The 24,214-nt window shown below is 42.0% G+C and overlaps 1 protein-coding gene across 1 annotated transcript in view; it reads right to left on the reverse strand.

Annotated features, from left to right (window-relative positions):
* The window catches only part of acsl6 (acyl-CoA synthetase long chain family member 6), a gene marked incomplete at both ends in the record, with an annotated part of 80,570 nt that overhangs the window by 21,722 nt on the left and 34,634 nt on the right, over positions 1-24,214 (reverse strand). Inside the window, 5 exons of the mRNA XM_080749054.1 lie at positions 204-277; positions 8,500-8,551; positions 8,773-8,805; positions 21,057-21,235; positions 22,778-22,877. Of these exons, the coding sequence (XP_080605180.1) occupies positions 204-277; positions 8,500-8,551; positions 8,773-8,805; positions 21,057-21,235; positions 22,778-22,877 (438 nt within the window). The remainder of the gene's footprint in view (positions 1-203; positions 278-8,499; positions 8,552-8,772; positions 8,806-21,056; positions 21,236-22,777; positions 22,878-24,214) is intronic.

Raw genomic sequence — 24,214 nt, forward strand, 5'->3', positions numbered from 1 at the left:
CAGAGATGTACAGACAGACAGAGGAAAGAGTAAAAGACAGACAGACAGGCAGGCAGTCAGTCAGTGAGGAGTCATTGCTTTTGACCAAATACATAAATTGTGGAAGTTTCCAAAAGACTCAAGAAAACCCATCAAAGTGAAATCTCATTCCACTTGGAAGAACAAGACAGTTCTATGTGAGACATGAGACTTCAGTTACTCACATCTGTCACTTTTAAGAATCCTGAGAAATCTGCCACGACATTCCCATGTGTCAGCATTACACCCTTTGGATTTCCTGTCAGAAGACAAACACGCGAGCGCGCGCGCACGCACGCACGCACGCACGCACGCACGCACGCACACACACACACACACACACACACACACACACACACACACACACACACACACACACACACACACACACACACACACACATCAATACTGTACCTCAAAGACAGCACAGTCTACTGTGACCGTGGCCTGCAATTAAGAGGCTCTGTGCATTATTGCAGTCCCAGTTTCCAAGATTCCAACATTTATGTTTCCCTTGTTATGTTATGTTTCCCAAAGCTGCTGAATAGCCAATCAAATGAAGCTATTGCTTGTCACGGAACAGAAAACCTTCAGGGAAACCTTTGAATACAGTAGGAACATGTGGAGAGTGTAGTTCGATGTCAGGGTCAAGTTTTGTCATTGAATGATTGATTGATTGATTGATTGATTGATATGCTTGCCTCTGCTGTCGTTGAGTGAGTGTGAGTGTGAATGGGTGAATTTAACACCGTAGCACCGTAGCACTCGCCTACCATTACATGACATTTGTTTAAAACTTTTGGGGCTTTTATGCCTTTATTGATAGGACAGTAGACTGACAGGAAATGGGGTGAGAGATGGGGAGTGATGCGCAGCAAAGGTCGACGGGAAGGGGATTCGAACCCGCAACACGCTGTCAGGCATCAGGGCCTATGTGGTATTGTATGTGCCTGGACCGCTAGGCCAGCATATGTTACTTTAAGTACAGCACTTTGTAAAGAGCTTTGGTTTGTTGTTTGCATTTTGTGCACCAGCCAATCCTATAAAAAAATGTAATATGGAGCTTAATTATTCCCAGACCCAATGTACATTGAAAGGACTGTGTGATTGTAAGGTTGTTTTAAATGTATGTCATTTTTGTTTGCTTCTTGTAATTTGTTGATGAATGATATGGTGCTGCTGCTGATGCAAGACATTGGGAATATGGAGTCATAGTGACATGAACGTGACGACGTGGGCACGTGGTCCGCCCACCCGCCCTCCATTAAGCCAATTTTAATGTGGGATTCAAATAAACCAAACTACAAATCAGCAGGCTACTCTCCACAGGATGCTGCATTTCTAAGAAGCCAAGTGTTTCACAAGAAATTCTGTCATCCCACAGATCTCCGCCCCCTCCATTGAAGGGTGTTATTCCTTGGAAGTTGGAACAGTCCCCAGACCCCGAGAAAGGGAGTGTACTACTCACTGCAAAAGAATGGGGAAAGTTATACCCCAGGGCTGTTGTGCTGAACAACAGTAGTAACAGTAGGTGGCAGCCTTTCTCACTAGAGCAGTGGAGCACATGTGTGATACTGTGGCTTTGGTTAAATGAAAGAGTTGGCAGCAATATGGCATATGGATAGCGATACTGGTTAGATCACTGTTTCAAGACAAGATTTTGACAAACATGTTGACAAATTTTACGGGGGTCCTTTGCTGGCTCAAAACCTGGGTTTCTGCAGCCAAATGCATATCAATTTGGGGGTACTTCACATGAAAATGTTTAAGAACCACTGGGTTAGTTTAAACCAATCTGTAAGCAATCTGTCACTGTTTATCAGTTCTTATCATTAGTTTGTTGTGTGGGTTCTGTGGTTTTGTCAATTGTATGTTTTTGCCCTGAGATAAAAGCAACAATTGAACGTCTTTGACAACAATGTCACGTTTTCTACAGCTGCATCACGTTCGCTTATACTCAAGCAACCCCCTGGGTACCAGGGGTCTCCATATATGAGTAACTGGTGCGATATACATCACTGGCCAGATGGCTAAGAATTGGCGCGACCGTCGCATGTCGCCCTGAGGCGTCTTACTAGTTGTAATAAGTACAAGTTTGGTATTCAAATTGTACTTGAGTAAAAGTACTTAAAGTACCAAAAGTAAAAGTACTCATTATGCAGAAGGTCCCATTTCACCAGTTTTCAAATGTTTCAAAATCCTTAGTAACATTTTTGAAAATTGGAATTACTCCAGTAAAAATTGTACTGAAGTACAATACTTGAGCAAATGTACTTAGTTACTTTCCACCATTGCACGCGGGCACAATTATCTGTCTCATGTCTGGAAATGCAGGGGAATCCAGCTGGCACAGGGAGGGTATGAAATCCCCAAACACTACTCTATGGTTTACAGTTTATACCATCCTTTCCTCTGACAACAGTTTCATTTTTCCTGTGTAGTCACTGGGTTAATTATACCTTTAAAGGCGGAGCTTCTCCATCAAAACAGATATCCAGGATTTAAAATAAGTGACCTCCTATTCCTATAAACAGTATCAACTAAGTATCATGGTTTACTGTTTAAACCAGCATGTCAAGGACCCCAAATGTATATGTATTTTGCCACTGGCCCCCCTTCGAAAAGAGAGAATTTGTTAAGATTTGTAAAAAATTATAATAACAATAAAATAAGAAAGAATAGATAAAAAAAATAGCTGATCTGCAAGTGCACAACGTGTCCGTTGTGAGCTGTTGTGAGCTTTAAAAAAAAAGCTCTAAAAAAGAGATCTATAACGTTGTGAGCTTGTAAATCTGCTATTTTTGAATAGCCGATAATTGAGTTGTAAACCGTTCCTCATTTTGCAGGGGCCCCCCTCCCTGGAACCCCTTCAAGGACTCCTGGGGGTCCCCGGACCCCATTTTGAGAACCAGTGGTTTAGGCTATGAGACATTTAATGACCTTTGTTTTGTTTTTTTTAGAAAATATCAAACTCTTCTGTATAGTTGAAATACTTCACTGTATTCAGTCCAGCATGTTTGTGCATAATAGTGCGTGCGGTGAGTGAGCAGCAGGGTGTCACAAGATGTAACTCCCAAACTGGTATTTTAAGTCAATAATGAACCCACTCTGGTGGCTGTACCACTGCCAAGTGGTACAACCCCTGAAGGGCTTTCGGAATGTGAAGCCTGTTACCAATATAGTTTGTTCCAAAATGTTGGATTACACTCATGACTTTCCAACAGTGAAAAAATGAATCACTATTGGCTTGTCTATTGTATAATTCGTTCGGTAAATACCAAATCCGGGGTCAAAGAGCGTGGCTAAGTTTCGGAATGACTTCTTGGGCGGATTCATACTGCACGTGTACATAGTCTGACCACTTGCCTTCTCTGTAAGCCAGCCAGAGGGCATGTCTGAATCAGGGGTTTATAGGGGGTTTTATTGAAAAATAGCAGATATACAAGCTCACAGCGCGGCACCGAGTGCCGCGCTGCGAGCTTGTAGATCTGCTATTTTTGAAAAATCATGAAAATTAGAATTTTGACCCGATTCTATAAGTGTCTTTTGAATCCTTCTAAGGTTTTTTGCAAAACCTATGTTTCTATGTCAGCAATCTGGCCAGCCATCGTCAAAGAAAAGGGCACTTATCTGGAGCTCAGTTAGTCTGTTCTTGAGAGACTACCAAGTCAGTGGTTCTCAAACTTTTTCATGTGAAGGACCCCCAAAATGATATGTATTTGGCCACGGACCCCCATCTCAAAATATTTAGGTCCAGGGACCCCCCAGAAGCAAATTTTGAGTTACAAACGTTTGTTTTAAAAATATATGTATTCAAAGATTTGCACACATTTTCACGACTTTTTCAAAAATAGCAGATCTACAAGCTCGCAGCGCGGCAATCGGTGCCGTGCTGTGAGCTTGTATATCTGCTATTTTTCAATAGTTAAAGCTTTCAATAATTCTAGGCCTAAATGGGTTTTAATGACGTTGCGTGCACTCACACGTGCATACACATCAGATCAGTTTAGTTTTCTAGTTAGGTTTACGATTACATATTCTAGTTTTAGTTATAGTCAGGGGATATCTTATAAAGTCCTGGAATAAATTCCTTACCAAAAAGAAAATCTTCACCAATGTGTTTGTAAAGGTGTCTAGTAACACAATTTTGTATTAGTCTTAGTTTTTCAGTACAGCATGAGGAATGCTTTGATTTATAGAAGCTGAAAAACGTAGAAAAATAGAAATGCATGCAAATATGATTATATGCATTTGGTAGTTTTAGTATTCGTTTGTTTTGCGAGTTTTGCTCACTCGTTAGTCGTTACAGTAGCAACACCGCAGCTGCATACAACACACAGTGACCTGTGCGTTTGCGTTTTTACTGTGTATGGGAGGATGTAGTTGACAGTGGTGTAAAGTAACTAAGTACATTTACTTAAGTACTGTACTTAAGTACAGTTTTGAGGTATTTGTACTTTACTTGAGTATTTACAGTTTTCAGTACTTTTACTTCTACTCCACTACATCTCGAATCCAAATATTGTACTTTTAGTCCACTACAGTTATTTGAAAATTTTAGTTACTAGTTACTTTGCAGATATAAATGATTATATTATAAAACATACATTAATGCACTTTAGCCCTATTCTTGGCTATTTGAAAATAGCCGATCTACAAGCTCACAATATGAGCTTGTAGATCTGCTATTTTCAAACCTTTTGTACTTTTACTTTTGGTACTTTAAAGCTATACTGTGTAAGTTGCTAAACTAGTGGTCAGTTTTTCTCTTTACTGTACTCTGTTCTTTTTTGGAGCTGTGTGAAGCACAGGCTCCCTATACGTGGCTGTGTGGGTCTGTCTGTCTGTCTGTCTGTGTGTGTGTCTGTGTGTATGTAGCCTGAACTTCCTAAACTTCGGCACGCTACTAGTCCCACAGTTTTGCCACCACACACTCGTGCCATATGTCAAATCGACCGGCTTACTCGGGAATCGTGGGCTAGTAACTTGCTAAGAGAAAGGTTCAATAGTTTAATTGATATTAATTTATTAGTGAATTAATTTTCCCCATTGACTTATAATGGGAATCGCAAAAACTCACATTCAATTATTTGTCTCTCGCAAACCATAGGGGCTAGAGTTTCAAGACTTGGAGAGGAGGTTCATAATGATTTCAAGGATTAAATAAAAAATAATTGTGTCATTTGGCCGCATGGTGGCGCCATAACACCCCACTTTACGTTTTGGCCTGTAACTCTTGAACCGTAGGTCGGAAAATTAAAAATATTTTTTCCCTGGATTCCTTGGGTCATGACGCATCTCCCCATATAGGCCACGCCCATTTGCGCCATGATAGATTTTCCGCCATCTTGAATTTTCTCCAAAACACACTTTTTGCTCCTTTTCCTACATATTTTCTTCAAATGTCACAAAAATCGGTACACATGATCCACACACACACACACACACACACACACACACACACACACACACACACACACACACACACACAGCTCCACTTCACACGGGTGTGATTTTTTATTCTTTTCATACATCTCTGTAACTTTGTAAATATCCTTATACTGCTGTGCTGCCTCTGGGCGACTGATCTATCTATCGATTAACAGCACGACATGTGCAAACAGCCATGTGGTAAATGGAAAGGTTAAAAAGTTATCTGTAAAGGGCCATTTATAGTTACGGATGGATGATTTTGTGTACGTTTGGGGTTGAGGAGGAACTTACGGTAATTGCGTCTACATGCATAGTTCCGTCCGTTCTCTGTGTTATATACGGTTCAATTACATACTGTATCCAATAGATGGCACCCAAATGCATCTTCCCAATGAGCAAACATGTTGATAGGCATCGGCGATTACATCCATTAAGTAAATAGCCTACAGCCGTGCTGTGCGTTCTTTCAATGGCATCGTACTCTATTTTCACTCCATAGTTGATGTCCCTGCACGCCGTCGCCGTCGGAAAATGCTGTTATTAAGCCTATTATTAATATTATTATTTGGATAAAGTAGAACAACTTTTAAAACCAATCATAATCATTTAAAATGGTATCATGATCTGACACTGGCACTTTGCTGCTTCTGCGTTCTGCCTCCGCTGCTGCTGTGTGCACTGCAGTTGTACAAGTGGCAACAGGTCTGCGTCCTGAACGTCTTGTTCACTGTTCAGCTTACTTTGTGATTTATTTATTTTTTACTTCCTCCTACTACGAAATGGATACCAGAAAAAAAGACGAAACATTTCTCCCTCTACTGCCCCCACGGTCGACAAAAGTTCGCCACGGGTACTTCATGTGTACGTACGTTTTTATCGGTTTTAATCCGTTAGGTTGAGTGTTGTCCGTAACGTTACGGACAGAGACAATTACGTCCGGAGCTACGGAGAGACCGGATCAAAGTACTCTCCGTCTCCGTTCGTTATGTATCCCCGCGTTGTTTATGTACTACTATGCATGGTACTTTAAGTACCATGCATAGTAGTACATAAGGACCGCAGGAATACACAAGAAACGGAGGGGGAGAGAACTTTACTCCGTTTGGTCCGGTTTGACTCCCAGTACGACGAGTACGTAACACTCCGGATGATTTATCTCCGTATACGGACGCTTACGGACAGCACCCAACTGGACGGACTCAACGTACAAGATGTATCCGTAGCAAGAAGTACCCACGGCCACCGTTGTCAAACATAGGCGCAGTAGTGAGGAACATTACTTTTCCTCTGCTCTATGACAGCGGTTCTCAAACTATGTGTCCAAATGATAAATATATTGTATCAAGAAACGGTAAAAAAGGAACGTCGCAACTCGCAACAGGACGGCTTGACACACACACACACACACACACACACACACCGCCTATCCTCCACCAACAGCTGCCAACAAGACGAGGCACACAAGAGCTGATTAATTAGCTGCAGCGGCTCATCATACTTGGGAATTATATGCGGGTGTGTTTTGTTATAATCACTCCGGGTCCTGATCCATATGTGGTTAAATCTGTACCTCGCGGAGTTTTACATTTACCGTGAATACCACTACTATACTCGGGTCGCCTCTCCTCCAAAAGCGAGATGGGTGCAGTGACCACCGTTATAAAACATAGGCGCAGTACTAGTGATGAAAATTACTTTAACTCTGCTCTAACAGCTGTTCTCAAACTGTGTGTCCCATAATAATATATTTTATCAAGAAACGGAAAAAAGGTTGTTACACAAACACTGAAGATGATGCCTCGACTCCTCATCACGCATCAACAGTCATCAGCTGAGCACAGCCACAGACAGCGAGCGAGGCACACAAGTCACAAGAAGAGATGAAGAGGCTCATTTATTACTTGGGAATTATGTTCAATATATGAGCGGGTGTGTACGTGTGTTTTGTTATAATTAGCCTACTCCGGGTCCGCATCCATGTGGTTAAATGTGTACCCTCGCGGAGTTGCATTTACCGTGATAAATGTTGCCGACAGACGACAGACAGCAGATCCAGTCCAGACTGTTATTTATACTGTACCAAAAATCACGGCGGGTCAAAAATCTGTGGTTCTACATTATTTTGACTAAATGCTTCGGTTTTTTACACGTGTGAGAACCACCTTCATGTGGCGCGCGGCCCAAAGGGGAGCAGAATTGGAGCGGAGAGCGGGTCGGCACATAAATAACGTGCATGTCTACTATGCATGGGGCCGTAATTAACGTACGTAGTTCTCACCCAAAAACGTACACAAAATCAACCATACGTAACTATAAATGGCCCTTTACGTGATCCAGGGGAGAAAAAAAGAGACCGCCCATCAGAACTTCTGAATGACGTCAGTTTGCAGTTATATCCCCCTATTCAGAAGAAAATGTTGGACGTCGGAAAGGAATCACGTATTGGCCTTAAATTATATTACTAGACTATTACCACTTATAATACAATTACCACTTGGTTTTAGTTTGGCAGCAAACTAAACCCAAGCACCCATTTTGTGTTGTTGCCGGAATGAGATGATGTCAGCCATTGTAAACATTGACCATTATAATGCGTGCGTGAGATTTTAAATACACAGTAAAATCCTCCGTGTTAATCTATCCATTTGCATTTTGTACACTTTTAGAGTAAGATTAACACTGAGGATTTTACTGAGTACTAACAGGCATATCGTCGTTGTCGGGTGGAGACCTTGTATGTCCAACCGTTTGTTTTGTAGTTATCATTTTAAAAATGATTTAAACTAGTGAAAACAGCCGATCTACAAGCACACAACACCTCGCGGTGTGAGGCGTTGTGTGCTTGTAGATCAGCTGTTTTCAATACTTTTGTGCGACAGCCTTGTATGATGAAACAGGGCTTTACTTTGCGAAAGAAAAAGGTACACATTTGAAACTTGGAGATACAAGGTTTCTTCCCGACAGTGACGATATGCTATTCAGCTGCACTTAACCGTGCACTATCTTTTGTTCCCTGCAGCAATGATGGTAGCATAAAGTAAACATTACCTGTGGTGCCACTGGTAAAACAGACAATGGACAGGTCGTCTGGTGCAGGTGGCTGAAGAGAACAAAAAACAAGGGTGTGTTATTTTATGAGACTGACATAAGTAGCCTACTGTATCTGTGAAAATGGTAGCATGTCTCTGCATCAGAAAAGAATGTCTGTTTGTTTTCTTATTACAGATATTCCCTCACATTCCAGACGGAAAGAAAGACTGTACTGTTATGTACAGCTGTATTAAACCCCACAGTGAAAGATGAATATCCAGTTGTACTTACTATTGGTTTTCTGTAGTGGTCTTTGCCCAGGGCCTGTAAGGAAGAACAGCACGCAACACAACACAATTAAATGTCATTCCTTCACACACTTGAAATCGCGATACAGTTTGTAGTCGACTAGTCTGCCAAAAGAACCAAAAACAAACAGTTAAATATAGCTGCAAGCAGCGATAAAGTGGCCAAGGCAGAAAAAGCAGGAAAGCAAAAAAGCATCAAGGGAAAGCAAAGAACAAATCAAAGAAAAACTGGAAGCAGTGTTCTTCCGAACAGGACTCCGGCAGGTCAGGTAGGTTTTTTTTGGCCTAGCGGTGACTCTATAATAGGCCAAAGTGAAAAGGGTGCCACGTGTTCTTGGGCCTTTCACGGCAATCGGACGCTGCATGCGGGATTTGAAGCATTTTGTTCCAAAAATGTGTTTGGCAAAAATTGACCCGCTGGTGGCGCTATAACAGGCCAATGTGAGAAGGGTGGCATCTGTTCCTTGGCCTAGTGGGAATGTGTGTGCAAAATCTCACACACATAGCAGGCTGCGTTTGAGACATTTTGTTCAAAAAGGAGCAATCCTGCAAACCTTGGAATTCAATGTTAGCCAATTAGATAGAATATGATATCTGACAAATCCGTCATGATTACATCACTGTAGAGATACTGTGTACTGATTTGTGTGATTTTCGGATAAAATCTGAAGGAGTAATATCGAAGAATGTGTTTTACATACTGTAAGTTGGCCTTCTGGTGGCGCTATAAATGGCAGATGTGAAAAATGCAGGGCACAGGTTTTTCCTTGGCCTCTGGGAAGTGTGCATACAAAGTTTTAAACTAATCGGTGGTTATAGGTAAAAGCACAAATTGGCCTCTACACAACATGTATGCAATAGACTGTATGCCTATATAGAATCTTTGGAATGACACGACCGGGGTTTGAACCTGGATCTCCCAGTCTCAGGGCAGACACTCAAACCACTAGGCCACTGAGCTGGTACATGATGTTGTTGCAATCCTTGGAAATCACAACATAGGTGTAGACATGACAGTTTGTATTATAATGCTTGTTTCAGGATTTATGATGCAAAATACATTATTTAGTAATGGCGGATATTAAAATACTCATCAAGGGGGGTTGGGGGACATTTTTAGGAAGGCTCCATATCAGACATTGTTCAAGGAACCAAACTGTGAAGTGTACCCAATATCATGGTTTTACGCTTATATAAACCCCAGGCGGGATTCGATCCAACGACCTTCTGCATGAAAGGCATATGCCCTGACCACTACACTAGGCAGCCACAGAATCTGTTAGCCATGTTTGTTTAAAAAAAAGGTTCTATGTAGGCTGAGTGCCTTGATTTGATTGATTTCTTTTTTACATTTTGGAGGCTTGGGGTCTATCTCCTGTTTCTGTAGCGCAAGGTAACTTGTTGTACAAGTACACCCCCTGGTCATGACACTAGTATGTCGCAGGGAGTTACCCCCAATCCAACCCTAGATGTTGAGTTTCAAGCAGGGAGGAACTGGGTCCCATTTTTTAGAATCTTTGGTATGACGCGACTCGGGTTTGAACCCAGATCTCCCAGTCTCAGGGCAGACACTCAAACCACTAGACCACTGAGCTGGTACATGATATCATTGCAATCCTTGGAAATCACAACATAGGTGTAGACATGACAGTTTGTATTTTAATGCTTGTTTCAGGTTTCAGGATTTATGTCATGGTTTTATGCTTATACAAGCCCCAGGTGGGATTCGATCTAACGAGCTTCTGCATGTAAGGCATGTGCCCTGACCACTACACTAGGCAGCCACAGGATCTGTTAACCATGTTTGTTTAAAAAAAAAGTTCTATGTAGGCTGAGTGCCTTGATTTTATTGATTTCTTTTTTATATTTTGGAGGCTTGGGGTGAAATCAATCTGAGTAAATGTAATCTGAGTATTTCTGACATTTTCGAGTGATCATATTTTCTTTTACTCAAAACGGCCGGTAGAGAAGGGCTCATTTTAAACATGAACGTGATCTGGAGTTAGATCAGACGTGTCAACATTAAAGAGTTTGACATACGCACATGCCATGGGCATCCAGGATGTTAACATCAACTCTACCCAACGTGGGGTTCGAACTCACAACCATCCGAATATCAGGCACAGGCACTGACCACTACACTACGGCAGTCACACATAATGGACCTGTCATTTAAAAAAAAAAGATAAGAAAAAAAAAAGTTTCATGTAATGTACTTGACGCCTTCTTTCAAAATGATATAGCGCCCCCCTTTGGCCAATTGGGGTAAGATTTGTTTCAGTGATATTTGGACTAACCCTCTATAGTAGTTCATCATGAAATTTTACTTTGCATGTATGTTTTAGAGGCAGAAGAATAATTTGCATAAGACTTGCAATGTTGATTGAATTATTAAAAAAGCATGTTTCAAAAAAAAAAAAACGATCTGACAGATCTTTAGATATTGGTCCAAAGTTCATGTAAAAAAAGTTCCGTGCACGTGACGCGAAAGTTCCGGAATAAAAGCGGGTTTAAGTGTTTTACAAACTGCTCAAAATTGCGGAAAATCTAAGGGCAGAGCTTACTTAACAAAGACACAGATGTCTTCCGCTTGAGTCAAGGCACGCGTGTAAGCAAGTTGCATGTCTTCAAACGAAACGAGGCATGACTTATGCCCCTTTAAAGTTTGAGTTTTCAAACGCTTCGTATAGCGCCCCCCTTTGGCCAATTGGAGTAAGATTGCTTTCAGTGATATTTGGACTAACCCTCTACATATTTGCCAAATGCTATGAACGTGTCACTTTGCATGTATGATTTAGAGGCAGAAGAATAATTTGCATAAAACTGCAACATTGAGTGAATTATTAAAAAATAATGTTTCGCTTTAAAGAAAATCCGGCCGCTGTGCGATGACCGTGTTGGTCCAAAGTTCATGTAAAAAAAGTTTCGCGCACGTTACGCGAAAATCCCAGGAGGAGATAGATTTTGACTGTTTTTCATATAATTCAAAATTGTGGGAGAGGTAAAGGTCAGAGGTCAAAAGTCAGAGCGTAAAAGTTGTTCGGCATGAGGAGACGCATACGTGTATACAGGTTTCATTGCTGTACCTGAAACAGGGCATGAGCTACACCAGTTCAAAGTTTGCACTTTCGAAGGCTTCCTACAGCGCCACCCTTTGGCCGATTGTTGCGAGCTTCGCGTTTTAGCCGTTTGGCATAGTCCTCTGCCATACTGCCATGAACGTGTCACTTTGCATGTATGATTTAGAGGCAGAAGAATAATTTGCATGAAACTGCATTATACGGTTAATTATTAAAAAATAATGTTTCGCTTTAAAGAAAATCCGGCCGCTGTGCGATGACCGTGTTGGTCCAAAGTTCATGTAAAAAAAGTTTCGCGCACGTTACGCGAAAATCCCAGGAGGAGATAGATTTTGACTGTTTTTCATATAATTCAAAATTGTGGGAGAGGTAAAGGTCAGAGGTCAAAAGTCAGAGCGTAAAAGTTGTTCGGCATGAGGAGACGCATAAGTGTATACAGGTTTCATTGCTGTACCTGAAACAGGGCATGAGCTACACCAGTTCAAAGTTTGCACTTTCGAAGGCTTCCTACAGCGCCACCCTTTGGCCGATTGTTGCGAGCTTCGCGTTTTAGCCGTTTGGCATAGTCCTCTGCCATACTGCCGAGTTTCGTAAAAAGCGACTGCACGGTCTAGCCGCTAGAGCAAAAGTGGCGGAATAATAATAATAATAGTAAATATAGCTGCAAGCAGCGATAAAGTGGCCAAGGCATAAAAAGCAGGAAAGCAAAAAGGCATCAAGGGAAAGCAAAGAAGACATCAAAGAAAAACTAGAAGCAGTGTTCTTCCGAACAGGACTCCGGCAGGTCAGGTAGGTTTTATTTGGCCTAGTGGTGACTCTATAATAGGCCAAAGTGAAAAGGGTGCCACGTGTTCTTGGGCCTTGGGATTTGAAGCATTTTGTTCCAAAAATGTGTTTTGCAAAAATTGACCCGCTGGTGGCGCTATAACAGGCCAATGTGAGAAGGGTGGCATCTGTTCCTTGGCCTAGTGGGAATGTGTGTGCAAAATTTCACACACCTAGCAGGCTGCGTTTGAGACATTTTGTTCAAAAAGGAGCAATCCTGCAAACCTTGGAATTCAATGTTAGCCAATTAGATAGAATATGATATCTGTCAAATCCGTCATGATTACATCACTGTAGAGATACTGTGTACTGATTTGTGTGATTTTCGGATAAAATCTGAAGGAGTAATATCGAAGAATGTGTTTTACACACTGTAAGTCGGCCTTCTGGTGGCGCTATAAATGGCAGATGTGAAAAATGCAGGGCACAGGTTTTTCCTTGGCCTCTGGGAAGTGTGCATACAAAGTTTTACACTAATCGGTGGTTATAAGTAAAAGCACAAATTGGCCTCTACACAACATGTATGCAAAAGACTGTAGGCCTATATGCAACAGACATAAAAAACTATGATACTATGCACCTGGACAGTTTGATGATGTACATAGTAAGCCTTGCTGCGCTATGTTATTATTGCTGCGCCATATTAATCGGCCGGGCTATGAATCTCATAGGGCAGGAGCCTATCTCCTGTTTCTGTAGTGTAAGGCAGCTTGATGTACAAGTACACCCCCTGGACATGACGCTAGTATGTCGCAGGGAGTTACCCCCAATCCAACCCTTGATGCTGAGTTTCAAGCAGGGAGGCACTGGGTCCCATTTTTTAGAATCTTTGGTATGACACGACCCAGGTTTGAACCCAGATCTCCCAGTCTCAGGGCAGACACTCAAACCACTAGGCCACTGAGCTGGTACCTGTCATCATTGCAATCCTTGGAAATCACAACATAGGTGTAGACATGACAGTTTGTATTATAATGCTTGTTTCAGGATTTATGATGCAAAATACATTATTTAGTAATGGCGGATATTAAAATACGCATCAAGGGGGCTTGGGGGACATTTTTAGGAAGGCTCCATATCAGACATTGTTCAAGGAACCAAACTGTAAAGTCTACCAAATGTCATGGTTTTATGCTTATATAAATCCCAGGTGGGATTCGATGCAACGACCTTCTGCATGAAAGGCATATGCCCTGACCACTACACTAGGAAGCCACAGGATCTGTTAACCATGTTTGTTAAAAAAAAAAAAACTTCTATGTAGGCTGAGTGCCTTGATTTTATTGATTTATTTTTTATATTTTGGAGGCTTGGGGTGAAATCAATGTAATCTGAGTATTTCTGACATTTTCGAGTGATCATATTTTCTTTTACTCAGAACAGAAAAAAAAAACAGCCGGTAGAGAAGGGCTCATTTTAAACATGAACGTGATCTGGAGTTAGATCAGACGTGTCAACATTAAAGAGATTGACATATGCACATGCCATGGGCATCCAGGATGTTAACATCAACTCAACCCGACGTGGGGTTTGAACTGCCAACCATCCGTATACCAGGCACAGGCACTGACCACTACACTACAGCAGTCACACATAATGGACCTGTCATTTTTTTTTAAAAAGAAAAGAAAAAAGAAAAAGTTCCATGTAATGTACTTGACGCCTTCTTTCAAAATGATATAGCGCCCCCCTTTGGCCAATTGGGGTAAGATTGGTTTCAGTGATATTTGGACTAACCCTCTACAGTAGTTGTGGGGCTCATTTTAAAAATGAACGTGATCTGGAGTTAGATCAGACGTGTCAACATATGCACATGCCATGGGCATCCAGGATGTTAACATCAACTCAACCCGACGTGGGGTTTGAACTGACAACCATCCATATACCAGGCACAGGCACTGACCACTACACTACTGCAGTCACACATAATGGACCTGTCATTTTTTTTTTAAAGAAAAGAAAAAAGAAAAAGTTTCATGTAAATCTACAGTAGTTGTGGGGCTCATTTTAAACATGAACGTGATCTGGAGTTAGATCAGACGTGTCAACATTAAAGAGTTTGACATGTGCACATGCCATGGGCATCCAGGATGTTGACATCAACTCAACCCGATGTGGGATTTGAACTGACAACCATCCGTATACCAGGCACAGGCACTGACCACTACACTACGGCAGTCATTAAGTGTGCCTGCTATGCAATAGCAAAACACTTATTGTAATCCGCCATACTTAAGTAAGTCAGTCAGTAAGTCATGTTCTGGCAAATTTCGGCGCGTAATAACTGCCGCACGATTTACACCACCCCCGCAATATATACATCAAAACGTGCGGCTCGGCCGGGAATGGGGTGCTATTACTTTTCTTTCCGATCCGCGTTACCATGGCGACGTAATTCGCAAAAAACGACGCCCAAAAACCCCATTGACTTAAAATGGGGGAAATTTCGGCACGTAATAACTGACGCAAGATTTACGCCACCCCCGCAATATATACATCAAAATGTGCGGCTCGGCCGGGAATGGTGTGCTATTACTTTTCTTTCCGATCCGCGATACGATTGCGATGTAATTCGCAAAAAACGACGCCCAAAAACCCCATTGACTTAGAATGGGGGACTCCGAAAAAAACCCAGAAACTTTGGCGCCACATAACTCTGCCATACTTTTGCCTAGCAACGTGATTTAAACTTTAAAATGCACACACAACTTTGGTCTTTTTCCGGCCAATAGGGATGAGCTGTAATTGATTAAGCCCCGCCCCCTCTGTATTCCTATTGGCTGGCTTTTAAACAGCCACTACTCCAGTTCACAGCATGGTACCGTCTTGAAACTTGGTGTCTGGACTTAAACGGCCAATAGGGACTTATTACTTAAGCCCCGCCCCTCTTAAGCCACGCCCCTATCTTCCTATTGGCTTAGCTTTAAACAGCTTTATCTCCAGTTTGCAGCATGGTACCGTCTCGAAACTTGCTGTGTGTACTTAGATGGCCAATAGGGATGAGCTGTAATTGATTAAGCCCCGCCCCCTCTGTAACAGGAAGTGCCCTTCGCCAAACAGGAAGTGCCTCTACATCTCATGAACCGTTTGTCGTACAGACGCGCATATTGCGTCATATGACTTGATTAAGAGTCCTTGACCTTAATTGGGGCCTATTTCGCCAAACAGGAAGTGCCCCTCACCAAACAGGAAGTGACCCTTTACCTCGTGAACCGTTTGTCGTACAGACGCATGGATGGCATCAAATGACTTGATTAAGAGTCCTTAACCTTAATTGGGGCCTATTTCGCCAAACAGGAAGTGCCCCTCACCAAACAGGAAGTGACCCTTTACCTCGTGAACCGTTTGTCGTACAGACGCGTGGATGGCATCAAATGACTTGATTAAGAGTCCTTAACCTTAATTGGGGCCTATTTCGCCAAACAGGAAGTGCCCCTCACCAAACAGGAAGTGACCCTTGATCTCGTGAACCGTTTGTCGTACAGATGCGCGGGTTGCGTCAAATGACAAGTTTAAGAGTCTTTAACCTTAATTGGGGCCTATTTCGCCAAACAGGAAGTGCCTCTCACCAAACAGGAAGTGACCCTTGATCTCGTGAACCGTTTGTCGTACAGACGCGCGGGTTGCGTCAAATGACTTGATTACGAGTCCTTAACCTTAATTGGGGCCTAGTTCGCCAAACAGGAAGTGCCCCTCACCAAACAGGAAGTGACCCTTTATCGCGTGAACCGTTTGTCGTACAGACATGTGGGTGGTGTCATATGAAGAACCATAATGTTAAAGCTTATGCAAAAAATGGTAATGTTAAAAAATGTAACGCTAATGCTAACACCAACCGCTACACAAGGTTGCACAGACTTAGCGAGCTGCAGGCACACTTAACATTTCTTAGAAATTTTCTTTTCTAGTTAATTAATTAAGTCTTTCGCCACGAATTTCTGCACGTAATAACTGCCGCACAATTTACGCCACCGCCGCAATATATACATCAAAACGTGCGGCTCGGCCGGGAATAGGTTGCTATTACTTTTCTTTCCGATCCGCGTTACCATTGCGACGTAATTCGCAAAAAACAACGCCAAAAAACCCCATTGACTTAGAATGGGGGAAACTTCGGCACGTAATAACTGCCGCACGATTTACGCCACCCCCGCAATATATACATCAAAATGTGCGGCTCGGCCGGGAATGGTGTGCTATTACTTTTCTTTCCGATCCGCTTTACGATTGCGATGTAATCCGCAAAAAACAACGCCCAAAAACTCCATTGACTTTGAATGGGGGACTCCGAAAAAAACCCAGAAACTTTGGCGCCACATAACTCTGCCATACTTTTGCCTAGCAACGTCATTTAAAATGTAAAATGCTCACACAACTTTGGTCTTTTTCCGACCAATAGGGATGAGCTGTAATTGATTAAGCCCCGCCCCCTCTTTAACAGGAAGTGCCCTTCACCAAACAGGAAGTGCCTCTATAACTCATGAACCGTTTGTCGTACAGACTCGCGGCTGGTGTCATACCTTTTCTTTTTTTCTCAATTTTTTTTTCTCAAATTTTTTTTTTCTCAAAATTTTTTTTTCTCAAATTTTTTTTTCTCAAAATTTTTTTTCTCAAAAATTTTTTTTTCTCAATTTTTTTTTTCTCAATTTTTTTTTTCTCCAAATTTTTTTTTCTCAAAAAATTTTTTTCTCAAAAAATTTTTTTTCTCACATTTTTTTTTCTCAAAACATTTTTTTTCTCAAATTTTTTTTTTCTCAACATTTTTTTTCTCAAATTTTTTTTTTCTCAATTTTTTTTTTCTCAAATTTTTTTTTTCCCAGAAACTTTGGCGCCACATAACTCTGCCATACTTTTGCCTAGCAACGTCATTTAAAATGTAAAATGCTCACACAACTTTGGTCTTTTTCCGACCAATAGGGATAAGCTGTAATTGATTAAGCCCCGCCCCCTCTTTAACAGGAAGTGCCCTTCACCAAACAGGAAGTGCCTCTATAACTCATGAACCGTTTGTCGTACAGACTCGCGGCTGGTGTCATACCTTTTCTTTTTTTCTCAATTTTTTTTTCTCAAATTTTTTTTTTTCTCAAATTTTTTTTTTCTCAAATTTTTTTTTTCTCAAATTTTTTTTTTCTCAATTTTTTTTCTCAAATTTTTTTTTCTCAAAAAATTTTTTTTTCTCAATTTTTTTTTTCTCCAAATTTTTTTTTTCTCAAAATTTTTTTTTCTCAAAAAAATTTTTTCCTCATTTTTTTTTCTCAAAAATTTTTTTTTTCTCAATTTTTTTTTTCTCAAATTTTTTTTCTCAAAATTTTTTTTTCTCAAATTTTTTTTTTCTCACATTTTTTTTTCTCAAAATTTTTTTTTCTCACATTTTTTTTTTCAAAATTTCTTTTTCTCAAAAAAGTTTTTTTCTCAAATTTTTTTTTCTCACAAAACAATTTTTTCTCAAAAAACTGTCGTTAAAGTGCGACCCGTCATAACGGCCAAAAATGCTCCAAAACGCCACTAATTAGTCGAAATGGCTGACTTCCTGTTTGGTTTCTGATTGGCTGCTGGCCTTGTGACGTGGGTAGAGCTGCGAGGGCCCGGTCATCGCTGCTTGCAGCTTTAATTCATTAATCGTCCATGACCTTAATTGGGGCCTATTTCGCCAAACAGGAAGTGCCCCTCACCAAACAGGAAGTGACCCTTGATCTCGTGAACCGTTTGTCATACAGACACGCGGGTTGCGTCAAATGAAATAACGCTAATGCTAACACCAACCGCTACACAAGGTTGCACAGACTTAGCGAGCTGCAGGCACACTTAAAATTTCTTAGAAATTTTCTCTTCTAGTTTATAATGGACCTGTCATTTTTAAGAAAAAAGAAAAAGTTTCATGTAAATCTACAGTAGTTGTGGGGCTCATTTTAAACATGAACGTGATCTGGAGTTAGATCAGACGTGTCAACATTAAAGAGTTTGACATATGCACATGCCATGGGCATCCAGGATGTTAACATCAACTCAACCCGATGTGGGGTTCGAACTGACAACCATCCGTATACCAGGCACAGGCACTGACCACTACACTACGGCAGTCACACATAATAGACCTGTCATTTAAAAAAAAAAAAAAAGAAAAGAAAAAAGAAAAAGTTTCATGTAATGTACTTGACGCCTTCTTTCAAAATGATATAGCGCCCCCCTTTGGCCAATTGGGGTAAGATTGGTTTCAGTGATATTTGGACTAACCCTCTACAGTAGTTCATCATGAAAATTTTACTTTGCATGTATGTTTTAGAGGCAGAAGAATAATTTGCATAAAACTTGCAATATTCATTGAATTATTAAAAAAGCACGTTTAAAATTTTAAAAAATCCGATCTGACAGATCTTTAGATATTGGTCCAAAGTTCATGTAAAAAAAGTTCCGTGCACGTGACGCGAAAGTTCCGGAATAAAAGCGGGTTTAAGTGTTTTACAAACTGCTCAAAATGGCAGAAAATCTAAGGACGGAGCGTACTTAACAAAGACACGGATGGCTTCCGCTTGAGTCAAGGCACGCGTGTAACCAAGTTGCATGTCTTCAAACGAAACGAGGCATGACTTATGCCCCTTTAAAGTTTGAGTTTTCAAACGCTTTGTATAGCGCCCCCCTTTGGCCAATTGGAGTAAGATTGCTTTCAGTGATATTTGGACTAACCCTCTACATATTTGCCAAATGCCATGAACGTGTCACTTTGCAAGTATGATTTAGAGGCAGAAGAGTAATTTGCATAAAACTGCAATATAGAGTGAATTATTAAAAAATAAGGTTTCGCTTTAAAAGAAATCCGGCCGCTGTGCGATGACACCGGCTTCGACTGCTCTCTTCGCATTCAACCGGACTTTATCACCCTTTTTCAGACGTTTGAACGCAGATAGTATCCACAGTGTATCCACGGAGGAGTATCTACTTTGAAGTACGCATGCGCCGATATCTCTCGCCTTGAATATTATTCCCCTCAGGGGAATCGAACCCAAACCGTGGGTTTATTGCATCCGTGCTCTACTGACTGAGCTAATGAACGGATGAATGATGTGACTCCTTTTTTGTGCATTTATCTATGACGTGGATAGTGTGGTAGACGTTGATAGTGAGGGACTGAATATTTACTATTCTGTCCATAACGGCACATAACTCGGTAACGCGGCTGAGTGGGATTGTGCGGCGTTCCCACCGCTCGTCGCGGCAACTCGGCTCGCTAGCGCTCGCCTCGGTGGCGACTCACGGGGGTCATCGCCGCCCAATACCGCGCCGCTCCGTCAGGGTCTGTGGCGTGGAGCGTTGCACGGGGGAACAGAGAATAGCTGGCTTCTGGTTCGAGGCTGGAATTCTCCTCAGGTTTTATTTTTGCGCTCCTCTGAGGTTGACCACTAGATGTCGTCATTTTACTACTAATATCTCTGCCTTGGTGAGATACTTCTCTGCATTGATGAGATACTAGTATGCTGTATCTATGGATACCTCTGCATTGAAGAGTCTGAAAGCACGTGAATATTTCGCATTAAGTGCGTTGATATCATTAGAAGCAGGTGGCGATGACCGTATAGGTCCAAAGTTCACGTAAAAAAAGTTTCACGCACGTTACTCGAAAATCCCAGGAGGAGATAGATTTTGACTGTTTTTCATATAATTCAAAATTGTGGGAGAGGTAAAGGTCAGAGGTCAAAAGTCAGAGCGTAAAAGTTGTTCGGCATGAGGAGACGCATAAGTGTATACAGGTTTCATTGCTGTACCTGAAACAGGGCATGAGCTACACCAGTTCAAAGTTGGCATTTTTCAAAGGCTTCCTACAGCGCCACCCTTTGGCCGATTGTTGCGAGCTTCGCGTTTTAGCCGTTTGGCATAGTCCTCTGCCATACTGCCGAGTTTCGTAAAAAGCGACTGCACGGTCTAGCCGCTAGAGAAAAAGTGGCGGAAGAATAATAGTAATGATGAAGTCCAATATCAATGAGTGGCCATTTGCCACTTCGTGGCCTTGGCCACTAATGATGAAGTCCAATATCAATGAGTGGCCATTTGCCACTTCGTGGCCTTGGCCACTAATTACATTTTATGAGTAGCGTTTGACTGAGATTTGGCAGAATATCAAGAATGTCTTGAGCAAAGAGATCAAGTGAGGCACATTACTGTCTTTATGGTGTTGAAGGAACCACTTCAACCCGACCTTCCCTATTCTTAGGTAAACACACTCACATCCCGTCGCAATGTGTGTGTGCGTGCGTGTGTGCGTGTGTGTTTTTATGTGTGTGTGTGTCTTTTCTTTCATTCATGGGGGGCCCGCAGTGAATCCTTGTATCCAGGGCCCAGAATTTGGTGCCACACCCCTGGTCCTTACCTCCACCTCTCTCAGTGACTGGACATGGATGCCACAGCCCTCGGCGTGCTCCACCAGGGCGGAGTCAAACTCGTCCATGAGGATGATTCTCCGCAGGCCCATGGTCTCCTTGCGCTCCACGTTGCCCAGGAGCACCTCGGCCTTCTCCGCCTTGTCACAGATCACTGTGGAGATGTCCGCTGGAAGGACACAAGCACACAAGAGCGGCCGCACCCCCTTGTGTGAATGAATACCCGCGGAAGGAGACAACAAAAAGGAAACGTGCGGGCGGGAGGGCGGGCGCGAACCCGGGAAAACAAACACAAGAACAGGCCTGAATTGATTTATAGGAGATCAATGCTGAGCTGACTGAGTGAACGTCCAGTTCATTAACCCAGTATTGGTTGCCCTTAGAGAAACTTGCATACATCCTACATGATAATTACAAAGGCTTTTTAAAGATGTGGCAACCACTCATAAATGTAGTGGACACTTCCAGATTGAGTACTCTGTTGTCAATGTGAAGAGGTGTGTTGGACCCTGTACCTTTGGTGTTGTTTTCTTATTTTTGTTTTTGTGTTTGTCTTTTAGTTGTAGTGGTTTTGCTTTTGTTTGTGTTTCGGTATTGTTGAGGGTGGTTCTGAATGTTAAATGTCACAAAGAGGAAAGAATTGATTCTGATACATGATGTACTGTGGCTTCAACCTAATACATTGCATAAAAATTACAGTATTAAAAGATTACGTTGGCACTTTTCAAATTCAGGAACTCCAAATCAAGTACCACCTAAATTCAGTTTGGTCTGAACCTTTCTATAACCAATCTACATAAAATCCATCGGACTAAACCAAAAACAATCACTGAGGGGAAATACTCCAAATGACACCAACGGTTGGTAGGTGGAAGCTGTCAATGTGCATAGATTTGTGTGCTAGATTGATGTGCATCTCTGCTACAGTGTTTGGTGAGTATTTCAAAGGTCCTCCTAAGGAAAGCATGAATGGGATTTTCAGAACACAGCTAAATCAAAATATAACACGTAGGAGAGGAGGGGAGAGGAAACAGAGAGAGTAGGGTAGTGAAATGCAGCAAATGGTTTGGCTGGCCAGGAATCAAACCAGGGACCCAGACCCCTCCATCATTTCGGTAGGGATTTTGGACTGCACACCAAAATGGTGGAGACAGTACTTTCAGCCGGAAAAAATTACACAGTTTCCAACTCTATGGCTCCTTCATGGTTCTTCATAAAGTACTTACCTAGGAGTAATTAACTCAATGTCTTTACCTCTGAGGCTTAAACCCACTCTTTAAGGTAAGCCTTAACTAAGAGTTAAGCCTAATTTATACTACTGTACGTAATACAATGGTGTTGCTTGCCGATGGGGGTATACTATAAATGAAGCTTTACCAGGACACAAAACAGTGTGAGGGCAAAAAGAGTGACATACTGTAGGCCTTTTCACACTTGACAACATTCTACAGTGAGTGTGTCCACGGGTACTTCCTGTTGCAGTGTTTATGAAAATCAGTGCCTGACAGGAAATCAACCTGGATCCAAGCTGTTCCCTTGCAACACAATTCCACTGACAAGGTTTATATCAGCCCTGGGCTAAGCTTATTACTATTATTATTGTGTGTGTGTGTGTGTGTGTGTGTGTGTGTGTGTGTGTGTGTGTGTGTGTGTGTGTGTGTGTGTGTGTGTGTGTGTGTGTGTGTGTCTGTGTGTATGTGCGTGCTCTTACCAGTGTTGATAATGTACCGGATGGCGTCGGGGCCCAGTGTGTCGTATAGGGGGACCACTACCATGGAGTAGGTGTAGCACGCCAGCTCTGAGATGATCCACTGTACAGGACGCACACACGCACGCACGCACGCACGCACGCACGCACGCACGCACGCACACACACACACACACACACACACACACACACACACACACACACACACACACACACACACACACACACACACACACACACACACACACACACACACACACACACACACACACACACACACACACACACACAAACGTAAGGAAAAGCCCAGGGCAGTGATCCACTCGCCCTAGACTCTTCACCCTCCTGGCCCCCAAACTGTGGAATAAACTCCCAGTTATACTTAGAACTGCAGATTCACTCGCTACGCTAGCTTCCACCATGGTCTGAAGACTCACCTATTCAGACTTCACCTTAGCCCATAGCACTGTAGCACTTGCCTACCCTCAATGACCATACATGTAATTTAGATAGCATTTTACATTTTCATGTTATAATTTGTTATGCAGTTTTTATAGAACAGGTGCTTGGTCTACCCGTTTTCTTAGATTTGCCTACTATTTCTTTCCATTTGATGTATTGATGTTGATGTGCTGATGTATCGCCTTGCTTATTGTAAGTCACACTGAATTAAGAGCGTCTGCTAAATGCTTAAATTGTAAATTGTAAGGAACCAGGAGATCAGGTAGTGGAACTTCTAACAAGCGTAACCTTTTCAGTGAGGCTGTGTCTGTGTGTGTGTGTGTGTGTGTCTGTGTGTGTGTGTGTGTGTGTGTGTGTGTGTGTGTGTGTGTGTGTGTGTGTGTGTGTGTGTGTGTGTGTGTGTGTGTGTGTGTGTGTGTGTGTGTGTGTGTGTGTGTGTGTGTCGTGTGCGTGCGTATGTGTTTACCGCCTATTGCACTTAAGTAAGGGGAAGCCAAGGAAAAACAGAAGTGAAATCACAACCGACTTGCATTATCATGAACAAACACTTGTGGAAGTGTTTTCAGGGTTGTTTATTAGTGTCTCAGCTTGTTGTGTTTCAGTAAGAGTGAGGTTAACCTCTTAGGCCCTCTGAACTTAGTAAAACAGACCTGAGTTGGCATTGTACTTTGTGCGCATGTTTTTCTCCTTCTAAAAGTATAACGTCTTTGCCAAACATAGCCAATCTACAGAGCGCATGTAGGGAAGCTCAAGTGCTTAAGGGGCAGTTTTTCCAACCTAAAAATGCTTCAAGCTTCAAGAAGCTTCAAGCAGACAAAAACATCACGCGTGAACACGCCAGCGCAAAATCAATGCTCAGCACCATGCCACACCGGCCCTCCCTCAAACATTAAAAATCAAACCTCGGTTTGAAGTGGAGCTGTGAATTTGAGCAGTTCCAGATCTATGTTTTTGATTCTATGTGTTTTAGATCTATGA

The sequence above is a fragment of the Nannobrachium achirus genome (genome assembly GCF_963921795.1).
Source record: "Nannobrachium achirus genome assembly, chromosome: 19".
Lineage (NCBI taxonomy): Eukaryota > Metazoa > Chordata > Actinopteri > Myctophiformes > Myctophidae > Nannobrachium > Nannobrachium achirus.